Raw genomic sequence first — 15,743 nt, 5'->3', positions numbered from 1 at the left:
CATAATTGCTGATAAGCCTATACTTTGCCGAAATTACTTGATATTGCACTTTTTCTTTCTTAATTACATTTTATTATGGCTTCATGATTAACTAGAAAATGTGCTCCTCGGAGCACAGGTCTCCGCCAGTACTGTTCCTGATTAATCCTGTCTTACCTATTTATATTACATATTGTCACGTGTCACTTGACCAATGTTAGCTTGGCTGATGGAAGTGACACACCTATTTATAGGTTTTTATTTCGTCATGCGTCTCGCTAGCCAATCAACATATTGTCACGTGTCACGTGAAGCTTGACCAATGTTAGCTTGGCTGAGACGGACGGACACACGGAAGGACAAGAACAAAAACATACTCTCCACCTCTGGCAGAGACAAAAACAAAACATTCTAAAAAACACCTCAAAGTATTAGAAGTGGTTGTGGGCTCATTATAATAGCTCAGTCAGTGTAATCAGCACCACTGTGCTGGACAGCGCCATCCAGGGTGGGGCACCATGAAAGAGGTGATAAACAGGTATGATTATGGTCCGAGGTGGAAAGTAGGCTACAAAGTACAAAGTTTGTACTTTGTACTACAAACTAAACTAGTCTAATCCAGTGGTTCTCAACCTGTGGATCAGGGCCCCCACATGATTTTGTGGGGGTTCCCAGATGACAGTGAAGTGACAATTTAAGGACTTAAAAAAAAAGAAAGACAATAAAAAAGACCATTACTGCATCAGAAGTAATCAACAAATTATACTATAAAAACTGATCAAACATTGGCCAAATTGTCAAATAATATAAGAGACTATATAAGAAGATTTTGAAAATAGCCTATCTACAAGCTCACAATGCCTTACAGCACCTAGGCGTGAGAGCTTGTAGATCGGCTATTTTCACAATACTTAACTGTGGAACCGAAAATGACGAAAATGTAATGCCTCAACTCCTACATTCCAAGTACTTATCAGGGTTGGGGGTCCCCAGTTCAAATATGATTATTTTGGTGGGTCAAGGCCTGAAAAAGTTGAGAACCACTGAACTAAACTAGTCTACTCTACAAGTGTGTATACTAGTATACCCAAATCCCAACGTCCCTGTCACTCTGGTATCACTGTTAAACGCTCTTTGAATAATGCACCATGGATTTCGACATCTGCACCAGTGTGACTGGATAGGCCTGTCTGTGCATGCTCCAGAGCTAAAATTAGCGCACAGTGGCACCAGTCTGGCTGGTTTGACGTGCTTCCTTCTTTACGGGAAGCTCCAACCCGGAAAAGACAACACTCGAGTCCAGCGGGAGGGCAGACCACAGCCGTGACTGATCAACTGGAACATTGTAGTTCTGGTTGTAGCCTCGCTACTTCGGAAGTGGAGCGATAATATATACATACTGGGGATGAATAAAAACCAGTCAGTGAAAGTGCAGTCGTTTCTTGACTTGGCTCCTGAGGGACTTCGCTGATTTTCAGGGAAGATGGTGTAATTCAGACTCGAGTGAATTCATTCAGTAATGAGTTGTGTAGAGTCGACGCAGCGTTTCCCATCAGCATTGAGTCAGTGATGTCGGTCCTCGCTCTCTCTGCTAGATGGTAATTAAAGGGAGTGTTTTTTGTTCCTCGGGGTAACTGGAAAACTCGCCCCAAAACACGCTCGCCCCCATTTCTTTCCCGGACCGCTCGCAAACCAGCGATTCATGTATTTGTTTTACTGAGGATAACGTTAGGCATAGTTTTACTGAGGTTAAGTTTAGTAATAAGGTTACGTTTTGGCACAGTTTTACTGAGGTTACGTTTAGGAATAAGGTTTAGGCATAGTTTACTGAGGTTACGTTTAGGAATACCAGGCGGCGACCGTCCCCAGGTTTCCGGATTTGCCCCGGGGTGACTGTGTTTAGGGGCGAGAGTTTTGGTATTCGTTGCTCGGGGATCGTTCAAGTACGCAATAAGTAAACAAGGCCTGGGGGGTGGTGGCTTCTGTGTGGGACAGTGGGACTTAAGTTTGCAGGATAATCAAGAAGAAACCAACGAGAAATGAACAACAGGGGGCTGATTTATTCGCGAGAATCAGCGCCAAACATTGCTACCTGCTGCTTTTCAACTTTGCGATGAGGATAACATGGAGGTGGCTGAAGTTTCTTGCCGTTTTGGCGGCGCTAGCGCTGTCTGCGCACATCCTGCTGGTGGTCACATCCAAGTCGCACCACGTGCCAACAACGCCAACACCTGTTTCTGCACAAGCCCACAGAGTCATATCTCCAGCAACCTACAGGTATGTTCTCAACCAGCCTGCTGTCTGTGACGGCAGAAGCCCCTTCCTGATCTTAATGATCCCAGTCGCTCCGGCAGATGTTGAGTCAAGGGCTGCTGTTAGAAAAACATGGGGGGCGACCGGTTTGTTGTTACCCCAGGGGCGGGACACGCTCACTATGTTCTTTATGGGCATTCCTCCCGTGGAGGACTTTAAGGAACACATGCAACATGCCCTGGAAGAGGAGAGCAGGGAGCATGGTGACATGGTCCAGATGGACTTCCTGGACAGCTACCAAAACTTGACAATCAAGACCATGATGATGATGCACTGGCTCTCCACGCACTGTCAGAATGGTTCCTATGCAATGAAGGTGGATGCAGATATCTTCGTCAACGTTTTCTACCTCGTCAAACTTCTCGACGGATCCCCCAGCCAGGGCTATATCACAGGTTCGCAGTGGTGTAAAGTAACAAAGTACATTTACCTAAGTAGCACTTAAGTAGCCGCAAGCAACTCTTAGATTCTAGGGTTCTAGAGTTGCAATACCAACCCTTGACAGCCCATACAAAACAACATACTAAACAGAAGAGTCATATGTATCTGAATCTGATTGTATTAAACAACATTAAACTCACCAACATTGCAGCTGTACGGAAAGCTTGAATTATCCTCTTTCTATCTGCAAAGTTTTTTTTTCGTAAACATCCACCTTAGACATGTTATGAGCTACTTTCTGTGGCAAATGGCCAATACTTTTGGCCATTTGAAAATAGCCGATCTACAAGCTCACAATGTGTCGCCATGCGATGCATTGTGAGCTTGAAGATCTGCTACTTTCAAAATATTTGTATACATTTTGTATACTTGTGAAATGGGACATTCTGCATAATGTGTACTTTTCTACTTTTGATACTTAAAGTACATTTTGATACCAATACTTTTGTACTTTTACTCAAGTAAATTTTTAATTCCGGACTTCCGGAATTATTTCCACAACATTGCAGTATTGAAACAAAAATGTGAGTACTGTTCCCACCGCTGCAGGTTCGGTCATTCGAGATGGACGTCCGCGAAGGGCCAAGAACAGTAAATGGTATCTCTCGAAGGATGTTTACACCGAGGACAGCTTCCCACCGTATGTGTCCGGGGCGGGGTACGTCTTCTCCGTGGACCTGGCGGCGAGGATCTCCTGGGCGTCCCAGTTCGTCAGAATCATCCCCCTTGAGGACGTTTACGTCGGCTTATGTTTGCGCGTGCTGGGTGTCACTCCTGCCTATGCGCAAAGCTTCCTAACGCTAATGAACCTGTTTGAAGTGAAGCGGCTGGAATATGACAGGTGCACATACTCCAAACGTGTCATCGTCAATGGGTTTAAGCCATCAGAGATGCTGGACATGTGGAGCGACTTCTCCCACGGTCATCTCAGCTGCTGAAATGACCCAGTAGCTGTTTCCTCAAACGAGAAGAGATCGAACAAGCTGTGGTGGTGCTGAAAATGGACCTTCTTTTTCTTTCAGCGGAATCCCACCGGGGTCGCCACATCGGATCAACAGTTTGCATCTGGTTCTGTTTTTTTGCCTTTTACCTTTGCTGCCTGCTGATCATTTGCTCTTTTCTGAAAAGAAAGTTGAACCAGCCAAGTTTCCCACTACAAGTGCCCTCATTTTTTACGTGCAAAATTGTTTACCAGGGTATCTATGTAGACTTTTTATTTTATTTTAATTCAGATCAGGGGTCTTCAACAGGGGGTACGGTACCCCTAGGGGGTCCTCAGAGTTACTACAGGGGGTCCGCCAAATCTTTGTGTGATATGATTTTTTTTTCCCTTAACCACTTCAACCCTAACCTCGCATCACCAGTCTTTCCACCTCGGAGGAAAGCCTGGTCTGCGTTACTAAAGACCCATATGATCCGGTCTAGGCCACGCCTACTGAAAAAAAGAAAGAAAAAAGAATCCTCTTTCCGGATTCTGCCCATCCGGTTTTGCGGTGCCGCTTTGTTTTGGTTCCCCAATCCCTATTTAAATGGAATAGAATTTCCCCGTGGGATAATACAGACGCTAAATAGTCTCCGGATAGTGCACGCATTTAAAAAATAAGCTAAACTATGCCGCATCAAGGATTTTATTAGGACGGACCTATTTTGGGGTGAGACGTCTTTCCGGTTCTACCCATCCGGCCACTTTTTTTTTTTACTTCCGCTCCCGACCGGATCATATACCCGAAACGGAATGCTGCCCAGGCTACTTCAACCCTAGCATCCATTTTCTGAGGAGAACTTTAGCCAAAAATAGCAGATCTACAAGCTCACAACGCCTCGCGCTGTGAGGCGTTGTGAGCTTGTAAATCGGCTATTTTTGGCAGAGAGATATAGGTGTAGAGGGAAAAAAGAGCAGACCTAGTAAACAACCAAAAAAGGTAATCTGAAACACAATTTTATACAATATAGAGGGGGTCCCTGCTTCATCTCTCGCTCAGCTAGGGGTCCTTGGGCTGAAAACGTTGAAGACCCCTGATGATACGTCAGGCCATTTCTATTGGTAGAAATGGCCCAGTGTTTCCCAACCAGGGGACCGGGCCCCCCTTGGTGGGGCCCAATTTGATATCAGTCCAACCTCAGTCATACAGAAAACGTTTTTCAAAAGTTTTGAAAATGGCAGATCTATAAGCTCACAATACGTTAATACGTAGATCAGCGCTTGAGTGGTTAACATGTCTGAAAAACATGCGCCTGTGCACGTGTGGTCTGAGCTATTGTCAGATGTAAGAAGGGTGGCGCCAAGGAAAAAAGCTTGGAAACCACTGGTATAAATCTTTGGTTTCACACTGGGACCTGAATTTGGTTGAGAAACAGCTTTAGTAAGTACAGTAGTAGGGGTCAAGGTGTAATGTGGTCAAGAAAATCCTTTCTACTTTACTGGCCTACTGAGATTAGAATTCTCTCACGTCTTTCTCAACAGAATTGTTGCAATCAGGATCTTTGCAATCCTTAGGTGGTAGTGCAAAAGTTGTGAAGTCGAATATTGTTGCTGTCGGGTGGAAAGTTTTAGTTTTGACCAAAACAGTTACTTTTCAGGAAATTGATAAATAACCCACTTTGTTCCAATAGATCCAATGTAGTTATTATTTAGTCACAAGCTCTTGTTAATACTTTCGATTGGTTACATTTTTATGAAAAACCCATTGACAAACATTGTCAGCAAGGAGTCCCTATTTTGGGCATTTCATTATAGGCAGATTATTTATTTTTTAAATTACAAAAATAGCAGACAGTGCATCACTACACATTGTGGGCAAAGTATGATTTTCTTTTATTAAAACAAAAACAAAAAGGATGAAATATGGAATTACAAGGTTTCTGCCTGACAGCAATATGTCCTTGTCAAAAATCCATCTACCTCTCTCCTTAGCTCTTTTTGTTTCAGATATCTCTCTGCTGTATTGTGAGGAACACTGTAATGTTGTCAGGAAAATATGCCTCTGATGCTGGCACTGCTTACAGTTGTGTGATTTTTATGTTGGCGATGAGGAATGTTGCAACCCACTCAGGATAATTGTCCTCCAAGTGCCTAAAATATAGTAAAGTGCTCCCTCTCAGCAACTACCTTCCAGGTGCCCTTGGGCAATTAATGCACTCGCCCTAATCTAATCTATATTGAGCTTTAAGAGAACAAATAGTATGGTTGCAGTGCCTTTTTGCAGTCTGGATTGCTATAACAGTGCCATGCTGAAACACAGCATTCATGCTCGGTAAAACACTTCCCCTAGCCATTAAAAAGAGAGAGAGCTTCATGAAAATATACTTTGCATTCAAACATAGCGGGGAGTAATATGACAGGAACAGTGTGAAACCAAATTGATTCACTTGCATTCATTTCAAGTCACCTAGATGCCTTAATATAGTTTGATGCAGTCTTTAAGTTGAAGGCTTTGCATGGCCTGGGCCCCTCCTGGGTGTAAAAATGTGTACAGGAACAGTCAGCAACAGTAAAGAAAGTTATGCGCATTCAGCAAAACATGTCACAGCGAGAAAATGTTTTAGTGGCACTGGCTGTTAACCTTTACGCCCATCATTAGCATGAACACTTCCTCATTTTGGATAATTAAGGGTTAAACATTAAAAGAGGATGTGTTGATGATTTAAAGATACTTCAACCTGCACTAGCTATACTTGTACAGATATGACGTTAATAGCATAAAACCAAAGATTTACTGTTGCACTCATTCTAAGCTGCTCTGGAAATGAGCTTTAGCTCTAAATGTCACATGAATGACTGTAGATTTAATGTAAATATGTGAATGTAGATTTAACCACAAAAACCCTAGCGAAAATATGCTAACATTTTTGGTGAAAATAGCAGATCTCCAAGCTCACAATGCGTCACATTACGAGGTGTTGTGAGCTTGTAGATCAGCTATTATCGGCGAAGAGATAGAGGAGGGGGTCATGGATAGACTCTTGGGGGACCCCGGTCAATGAATTATATAGTGTTTGTGTGCTTCTGTAATGTACGTATCACTGCCTGTGTCGTGTTTACACATAGTAACCAGATGGTGGCATCATAACTCCTCAGTAGAAGGAGTCGTATACAGTCATGTAGGCCTACGGTTACAGCCATTGACACTGTCTTGTATTTCTTCTACATATGCACATTCAGCAAAACCCGTCACGGCGAGAAAATGTTTTAGTGGCACTGGCTGTTAACCTTTAACCCTAGTATCCCATCATTAGCATCAACACTTCATGAGTAATGTTGCCACCTCATTTTGGATAATTGAAGGTTAAACATTAAAAGAGAAAGTGATGATTTAAAGAATAAAGATACTGTAACCTGCACTAGCTATACTTGTACAGATATGACGTTAATAGCATAAAACCAAAGATCTACTGTTGCTCTCATTCTAAGCTGCTCTGGATATGAGCTTCAGCTCTAAATGTCCCATGCATAACTGTAGATTTTATGTAAATATGTGAATGTAGATTTAACCACACAAACCCCGGCGAAAATATTTTGTGAAAATAGCAGATCTACAAGCTCACAATGCGTCGCATTACGAGGTGTTGTGACCTTGTAGATCAGCTATTATCGGTGAAGAGATAGAGGAGGGGGTCAAGGATAGATTCTTGGGGGACCCCGGTCAATGAATTATATCCACCTGTTTCCTAGGCTTTTCACTGTGTTCCACTTCCTGTCTTTTGATCCAATGAAATCCAATGAAACCGGTCAGATGACTAATGATATCCAATGAAATCCGACAGGAAGTGGAAAACACACAGCCAAGAAACAGGTGAATAGTGTTTGTGTGCTTATGTAAATATTTGAATGTATGTATTACTGCCTGTGTCGTGTTTACACATAGTAACCAGATGGTGGCATCATAACTCCACAGTAAGAAACGGAAGGAGTCATGTAGGCCTACAGTTACAGCCATTGACACTGTCTTGTATTTCTTCTACATATATGCTGCATTAAGTAATTTATAATATATAATACAAAAATCTACTGCTCAAATAAATACATTTGAGTAGTAGAGTTAAATAAGTTTATTTTAAACAATTTCCAAACTTGTGGGTCGGCTATTTTTCTTCAAGAGATTGGTGTAGATGGAAAAAAGCCGTCCAAGTACAGTCCTTTTCTGTAAGACTAGAGGGTTTAAGAGGTTAATCAGGGAATCACATTAGCCAATTCAACGTTACTTACTATTCATTGAGTTTTCTCGGTGTAATGACAAATCTATATGCTGGCTTTACTATTTCATGGATGGCACATATCCTGTCATAGATGCATTTCTCTGCATTCCTTTGCACTTTTTAAACAATAAATCAGAAAAATGAATGAATGTTTATTGCTTACTCACATTATTAAATGACGGGATAATCTATAAACCAAATGGATGAGATGGTAAAAAATGTCTTGTTTGCAAGAGGCTCAGTAAGTGGGCCCAGAAATAGCCTCTTGGTGATTCATGAACCTGCAGAGTCGGCCCAAGCCTTGCCAGTTGGCTGCCTGACATCTAGCCTGCAGCTCCATAAAACACATGAACTAGCGTATTGCAAAACATTTTTGAGTTGTAGAGACACCATTTGCATCGACAATTTCTGTTCCAAATGCCAAGAGCCATTGTCCTGGACAGTCAGCTGTCCTTCAAGGCATACATTGCAGTGATCACTCGTTCATGTAGCTTTACACTTTACAACATCCAAAGGATAAGACCCTTCCTCACCCAAGAATGCCCACTGTGCCCTTTTCAGGCCTCAGTCATCTCCAATCTTGAATATTGAAACTCCCTCTTTATTGGCCTCCCGATATGCTCACTGAAGCCCCTCCAAGAAGATACAGAATGTTACATTACGCCTGGTCTTCAATGTCCCAAAAATATTCACATCTTCCCCCCTTTACTGTCTGTTTCTGCCTGCACCCAGTACAAGACACTGGTGCTGGCCTACAAGGCAACCAAAGGCATGGCACCCCCATACCCTAAAGACATAATCAAACCCTACAACCCTTCCTGCTCACTTAATAGCTAACAGGAAGGCTGTTTGAGCCTTCCCTAAAACACCCATGATGACAATGCTCGACACATCCTAGACATATATACTTTATGTTGGTTACTTTGCTTTCTTGACCATAAATGTTAAGAATGTAATTTAGATAGCATGTTGTTTGTACAGATGCAAGTTTGATTGTTTACCTGGTATCCTAGTTTCTTTGAGGCACTACATTCTCTTTGCACTGTACGTGTGTGACTGTTTACCCTGTTGTTTGTTGACTAGAGTTCATGCTTTTATTACTCTGCTTACTCCCATCTCACGCTTTCGCTCTGGATAAGAGTCTTTCATTAGAATTCATGCTCTTCAGTGAAGTTAAGGCTTAGGAGAGTGTTTAAATGTCTCTTTGTTTGCTAACCTCATCCACCTCTTTCAGCATACACTCCCCCCCTAAGTTTTCTTGTTTTGCCCACTGGGGTATCAATAATTCCTTTGTCTTCTGTTTATGTGCATTGCATTCACTTCCCACTGTCTGAGTGGGAGTTTATGCTCTGAGCTCAAGCACTTTTGAAACTACTGCACACAGACACTGTTCAAAATAGCTATAACTAAGCCATCTTGTCTCTCCATATATTACAGTATCATTATAAATACATTTTGAGATTTAAATAGTTAATGTTAAAGTTCAAAGTGAAAGTTGTTCTTGATCTACAGTAGATTTCACAAATTATAGATACAAAAAAATACAGGAAAGAAATAATAGATATGCCTAAACAAATACCAAGAACAGCAGACTCTGGAGTTGCCTGGATAGAGGCTATTAAATCAATCAGGATTAGGCTACCGGTATGTGGCAACTTCTGAATTTCATAGTTTGGCAGGCAGGCTAAAGCTGGCCATTTACAAAAGTAGAAAGAAAGTCGAGAACAAAGTCGAGCACAGAATTAGTGAGGAATCGGATTAGGAAGTATGTACTGTTGTATTTATTGCAATTTGTGAGAGCCAGAGTGGGGATCGATTTGAGATTTTATGAAACACAACATGAAGTATCTTAATATTTTTGTAGTTTGTTTTGTTTATCATGGTTTTACTTATATAGATTGAACTAAAAATATAAAGTTGTTCGTATTTTATATGTATTTATTCCTCCTTTCCTCTCAAACGTAGGCTGCTATACGCTATATTTTATGTGGGCGGAGTTACTACCAACGTAATGAGGTTGGTTGCTTGACGACCCATCATCAAACATGCATTAACGAGGTGTTTTTCTCTCGCTAAGTGTGTGGGAGCCTCAGCCTGCAGGCACGCAACCAGAGCATTGATGTTGCAGCCTGCACAGTGCACGGAAATTGTTGCTCCCTGTTGCGAAACATTAGGAGAGGACTAGAGAGGTAAAGAACACCACTGCTGCGATGCTGAGACAACTACATCACAATACATTATTATAGATAGAGAGCAATGCAGTAGCTCAGCATACGCGCTTTTCCTCTTTAAACGCAAAGGACTTTACTTCTAGCCTACAAAATGTAAGTATTCGTATTGTTTCCGTCCATTTAGTCTATTGCTATTTCTGTGTTTAATTTATAACTACGTAGCCCAGTGGTTCCCAAACTTTTGGCTGAAGACCCAAAAGTGAACTTGTAGATTGGCTATTTACACTACACGTATTTGTTTCCGAATGTATAGCATTTCTTTCATTTTTGGCAATTATTTATGAAATTATTTTTGAAAAATGTCAGAATTTGTTTAAAATTAATGAAAAAAAAATGTATAGGACATGAAAAAAAATTAAGGGGATATTTACTCACGACCCATAAAAATGGACCCGCGACCCACGAATGGGTCCCGACCCACTGTGTGGGAACCACTGACGTAGCCTACTCAATATAGTCTTTTAACATAAACATTTCTACTCATGTGTTTACTTTACTTATCTTTATTTGATTACAAAAAGGGAGTGGGCAAACTTGGTCAAATGCAGCAGGTGAAATGACTATGTAATTTTGTCAGAACTCTCAGAAGGAACGCGATTTAGTTTTCTTCAACCTGTAGCATGCCAGTCTCCATGCCAGCTGTATCTTTGGTGAATAATGGTTGAATGGTTCCTGTTTTAAATGTTGCCTGCTAGTGGTGGAAAGTAATTAAGTACATTTACAATTTTGAGGTACTTTTACTTTACTGGAGTATTTTCTTTTACTTCTACTCCCCTTCATCTCAGAGACAAATATTGTACTTTTACTCTACTTTAAACTTTAGTTACTAGTTACTTAGTAGATTTTATTTATTGTTACAAAACATACATTAATCACTGCAGCCCTATTTAAACTTTGGCTATTTTCAAAAGATTTGCATACATTTTATAAATGTTCACATGATAACCTGTGAAACAGGACATTCTGCGTAATGAGTACTTTTGCTTTTGGTACTTTAAGTATATTTTGATGCCAATACTTTTGTACTTTTACTCAAGTACAGTACATTTTGATTACCAGACTTTTACTTGTAACAGTGTGTCTACATTGCAGCATTGATACTTTTACTTAAGTTTAAAAAAATGGAGCACTTTCTCCACCACTGTTGCCTGCATGAAAGCAAATGTGTGTTTTGTGATGTATTGTGTCTGTGCTTGCTCATTGTTTGTTGCATGTGTGTGGTTCTCCCCAGTGTCTGGACTTGTACTGCTGCTGGTCTGATCACCAGATCTTGTGATCATTGTCAGCGGACGGCAGATTTTGCCAACCCTTCCCCAAGATGCATATGAATAGCATGTTAAATCAATGGAGTAAGTATCGTGTTTTTGTTGCTGCAAACAAAGTTTTTATACACAAACAGAGTGACAGCAGAAGCAATGCAACATCATCAGATCACTGCAGGAAGTTCAGCGACAAAAATGCAAGATCATCACTGTTTGTTCAGCTATACTTTCACAGAAGAGCACAGATAATGAGTGGATTTATGCAGCGTTCAAAAAGGCAGATTAAAGGGTAACAGGATAGGTGGGCACCAAGGAAGAGTGGGCAGTGAGTGTTAAATTGGATATTTTTTCCCAAATGTTAAAAAATAAAATATTTGGAAAATGTATTCATGATTAGAACATGCTTAAACATTTGACAATTATGGTCTAAAATTGCTACAAATTGCTACAAAACCTGTATATGCAGTCATTTTGGGACAGAAACAAGAAGTTGAAGGATAACATTAAGTCCGATAATGATTACTTAAGACCATTTTTCTAATATTTTTTTTTTTTACATTTTGGACGAAATAGCCAATTTTACATCGAGGCGTTCCTAGCGCCCACCTCTCCTGTATCCGATTAAAGCTACAATCTAACTTTCATGTCCTACTGTGGGGCGAGGATTCTCCTGCATGAGAGACAGGACTCAAGACAGAGGCAGTCCCCAGACCCCCCACTTGTACCCTACAGGGAAACTGTTAGAGCTGCAGGTAGAGTTCTTGTAGTCAGCCAACAATGATGGTATAAAATGTTCAATGGAAGAGTGAGACCACCTCTAACCACTGCAAATGTGCTGTTACATGTAGATTAGCCTCGTTCCCAGCCTTCACTCATCTGCGAAAAGAAAAGCCTGGTCACAACCAAGGGGCAAGGCTTGGATATTTACGATGAGGCCGACACGGAAGCTTATAAATGGCCAGAGTGGCGCTGTTTTACCCTGCGCCGACCTGCGGTGTCAGAAAGAATTTATTTTAACGCAAGTGAATGGGTTTTTTGACAAACTTTAGACTAGATTTTCTTACCGTAATAAAAATTGTCATAAATTCTATATGCTTCCAGTCGTTAGTTTAAAGTCTCCTTTCAATCATCAGGATATGCGTTTTGCTAAATTATGGTCCCATTTATTTTAAAATTGACGATAAAGTAGGCTATTCTCTAGGAGGGGCGGGATGATTTGATTGACAAGCTACACAACCAATAGCATTCATTCCCCGCCCCCGCTCTTGATTGACAAGCTACCCAACCAATAATGGTCTGGTCGCATTCTGCAAGATATGACGCAATATGACGCGATATTGAAAGATGGCGGACCCACAGTCTTGGAACAATCGGCTTCATTTTCGGTCTGTAGAAAGCAGGGGAGTGGCTTTGTCCATTCATTCATCCATTCATTCATTCAGTCTATGGTCACAACTTAATGCAGAGAGTGTCTATAGGGGCTGGACTTCCGTCTGACGTATTTCCCCTGGTAACGATCTTTTTCGATCAATCACAACACTCGTTTCATTCATGGAGAATGTAAACAGATTTGTAAAGCGGCAACGTCATTTCCTTGGGCAATACTTCCGCCAAATTCCGGTACTTCCGCTTAGACACTCAACCGGCTAAGTCTTGCCCAGCGTGCATGTAGATTATTACACCATAGGCTACTCTACCACACAGATTTGTTAAAATCTTAAATTCATTAAAACAAGTTATGGGTTGCATCTTAAACAGAAACCTTTCCAGCAATACTAAAGCCATTATTTCTTTGCAAAATTGCGGTCTAAAATCATATGGCATTTATTGCGGTCATTGTTTCTCATGTCAGATGTGCAAGAGGTTCTACCATGTCTTTTTGTCTTTTATAAGCCTAACGCAGATGCTGTAGGCTAGCTAACCGGGCAGTATGTGTGTAGAATTGTAGCTGGGCATTGTCCTGATTTAGAAAACCCTGAGCTCAGCGTCCTGGCTGACTGTGCAACCTTGTTGTGTCAGGAAAGTGTCCTGTTACTCATCCATCCTCCATCATCTAAGACTGGATGTTATGATGTAATGCAGTTCTTCCCACTGGCACCCATGGTATTGACCTTTTAAGTTAGGAGGAGCAAGGGACCCAATAAGTGTTATTACAGTACACTGTACAATACGTTGATTGTGAAATGCAATTATTATAGGCTAAATTGTTGACTAAACGTGTCTTCTTTTCAAAATGGGAACCCTCAGCTGTTGATGAACTACGGTTATTTATTGTGATACAAATTATCCCACCCCCCACAACAAATGTCTTGTTCCAATTACATTTTGGAATTTAGGTATTTAGAGATCGTCAGAGTAAGCATGAACTCAAGTCAATAAACAACAAGGATAGTCACATAACTAGAGAGAACAATGTGGTGCCTCAAACAACTAGCCTGGTAAACCCTCCCTCCGGAAATCTCATTTCCATTTGATTAAATGGAAATGAGATTTCCGGAGGGAGGGTTTACCAGGCTATCAAACAACCTAGGATGGTAAACAATGAACCTCGCATCAGTCTAAACAATATGTCAAAGTAACATTTCCTGCTGTATGATCAAGAGATGCACTGAGACTAGAATTGGATATTGGGCCAATACCAAGCTAAAATAGCCTAGTGGGGAAAATCCAACCAAAATAATACATTACATTACATTACAGTCATTTAGCAGACGCTTTTATCCAAAGCGACTTACAATAAGTGCATTCAACATAGGTAGGGAACGAAACTACTAATCACCAGAGGTCTTAAGTGCATTTCCTGTAAAAACAAGCAACCAAGAGTATACCTAGCGCTAAGGTAAAAGTGCAATATATCAGCTATCTACTTTCATAAACACATGAGATAAAATAGCCAAATCAAATGAGCACGAGCTAATAGATCCAATAAACAACTGATCATTTAAAAAAGCATTATTAAGTGTATCAGGTTTAAAAAATACAGTTTACAATGTGCACAACAACCACATAAATCAACCAAAACCAACCAAACAAACAATCAGAAAAAAAACATCATAGCCTATTAATTAATTAAAATGTAAATCAAAAGTAAAAAGGAACTATCAGTGGCATGATGACAATGGCTTGATAAATTAAAGGTGGAATACTTTTATGTGCAGTACAATAGAAAGACGGGGACGTTAGGATTTACACGAAAACAATGGTTATATCTTTATAAGTATAAGCTCTATCTCTATCTATGTATACGCTTTTCTTTTGCTGTATGTTCTCCTCCGCTGTATGTTCCCCTCTTTTATCCTTAAAAAGCACTGCTCAAAACCATTTTGTCAGTGAAAAAGTGGCAGTAGTGTTGCATCCCCTGCGTGAGTAGCTGCTTAGTTACAAGGCAGCTGTTTGCAGTAGCTGGGTAGATTGTGCGAAACCTTTGTAAATTGTTCATCTGTCATCTGTGTTTGCTACCTCTGTCTCTCCAAGGAAAGCAGCACGCTATAGGCTATGCAGAGGCAAATGGGCTGAGCATGTGCTGTAACCTTCAGTATAATGGATGGAAGAGTGGATTAATGGCTGGAGGGATGAAGGGATAGAGGAATAGTTAGATATGCTTTAGACTGGAAATCCTAATGAGTGGAAATCCCCAATCTGGTAGCATAGCTACAGGATGGGATTTGAGCAGAGGGGATTCCTCGCATTCTGGGATCATGTTGATCATCGTGTGTACTGTTCGCTTCTAAGCTCTCACCTCGCAGATGGTCTTGTGTACTGTCTGAAACAGCTGAACTCTGTTAACTTCAGGTCTCCTCATTGTTGTGTTCGAGTTGAGAAACAACTGTTACTGACGTACGAGTGGTGAATTCAAACACTCCAGCTATTTCTGTGAGGGGTTTGGGTGTAACCCACAACTGCACCCTACCCTTGTTAAGAGCAATGATTTACAGTGTGCTGCTGTACAGTAGCTGTTATTATGCAGACAATGCCAACAAAAAGCACGTTGTTGTCCCTTCGAACAATCCAGCTCCATTGACTCTCTTTTTATGTCAAATAATTCCCACAGCTTTTATTTTTAATTTAATCAGATATATTTGCTTGGCAGGGCTGTGTGCTCTGTCCCTGAGAGCTTCATTTTGGAATGCCGATGTTGGTGGGGCCTTGAGTTTAGTGTTAGCACCAACGTTAGCAGGATAACAAGAACTTGACCTGAACAAACACTGTGGTTGCCTGAATGGTTGAACCAACGGATGAGGTCAATGGGAGAAACTGCAGAGAGAAGGACAGAGACGCATTGTGAGCTAACCATATTTTCTTCATCTTTGACCTCTTCAAC

At 41.0% G+C, this 15,743-nt stretch overlaps 2 protein-coding genes across 3 annotated transcripts in view; both read left to right on the top strand.

The window, feature by feature from the left end:
- The first annotated feature begins 1,276 nt into the window (after positions 1–1,276).
- On the top strand, positions 1,277–6,216 carry b3galt8 (beta-1,3-galactosyltransferase 8). Of its 2 annotated transcripts, XR_014600577.1 has the most exons (3): positions 1,277–2,687; positions 3,283–5,114; positions 5,173–6,216. XR_014600577.1 is itself a non-coding variant. In XM_084054240.1 (2 exons), the coding sequence occupies exons 1-2, from the start codon at positions 2,093–2,095 to the stop codon at positions 3,669–3,671; spliced, it is 984 nt and encodes a 327-aa protein (XP_083910366.1). In that variant the 5' UTR covers positions 1,277–2,092; the 3' UTR covers positions 3,672–6,216. The 2 variants fall into 2 exon arrangements, 1 of the variants encoding a protein (XP_083910366.1); XM_084054240.1 differs by having other exon boundaries at positions 3,283–6,216.
- Positions 6,217–10,017: 3,801 nt separating this feature from the next.
- Positions 10,018–15,743, top strand: part of LOC311043473 (dual specificity testis-specific protein kinase 1) — a 28,449-nt gene continuing 22,723 nt past the window's right edge. Inside the window, exons 1-2 of the mRNA XM_084054726.1 lie at positions 10,018–10,253; positions 11,392–11,509. Of these exons, the coding sequence (XP_083910852.1) occupies positions 11,479–11,509 (31 nt within the window). The 5' untranslated portion in view covers positions 10,018–10,253; positions 11,392–11,478. The remainder of the gene's footprint in view (positions 10,254–11,391; positions 11,510–15,743) is intronic.

The sequence above is a fragment of the Gymnoscopelus microlampas genome, assembly GCF_963454915.1.
Source record: "Gymnoscopelus microlampas genome assembly, chromosome: 4".
NCBI lineage: Eukaryota > Metazoa > Chordata > Actinopteri > Myctophiformes > Myctophidae > Gymnoscopelus > Gymnoscopelus microlampas.
Note: the sequence above shows the minus strand (reverse complement) of the source record. Positions and strands in the feature narration are given on the sequence as shown.

Bases quoted from the DNA above. Each gene is read 5' to 3' on its own strand.
- b3galt8 (XM_084054240.1), top strand. From the start codon at position 2,093: ATGAGGATAACATGGAGGTGGCTGAAGTTTCTTGCCGTTTTGGCGGCG. The intron at 2,688-3,282 runs GTTCGCAGTGGT...CCACCGCTGCAG, and splicing joins CAGCCAGGGCTATATCACAG to GTTCGGTCATTCGAGATGGA.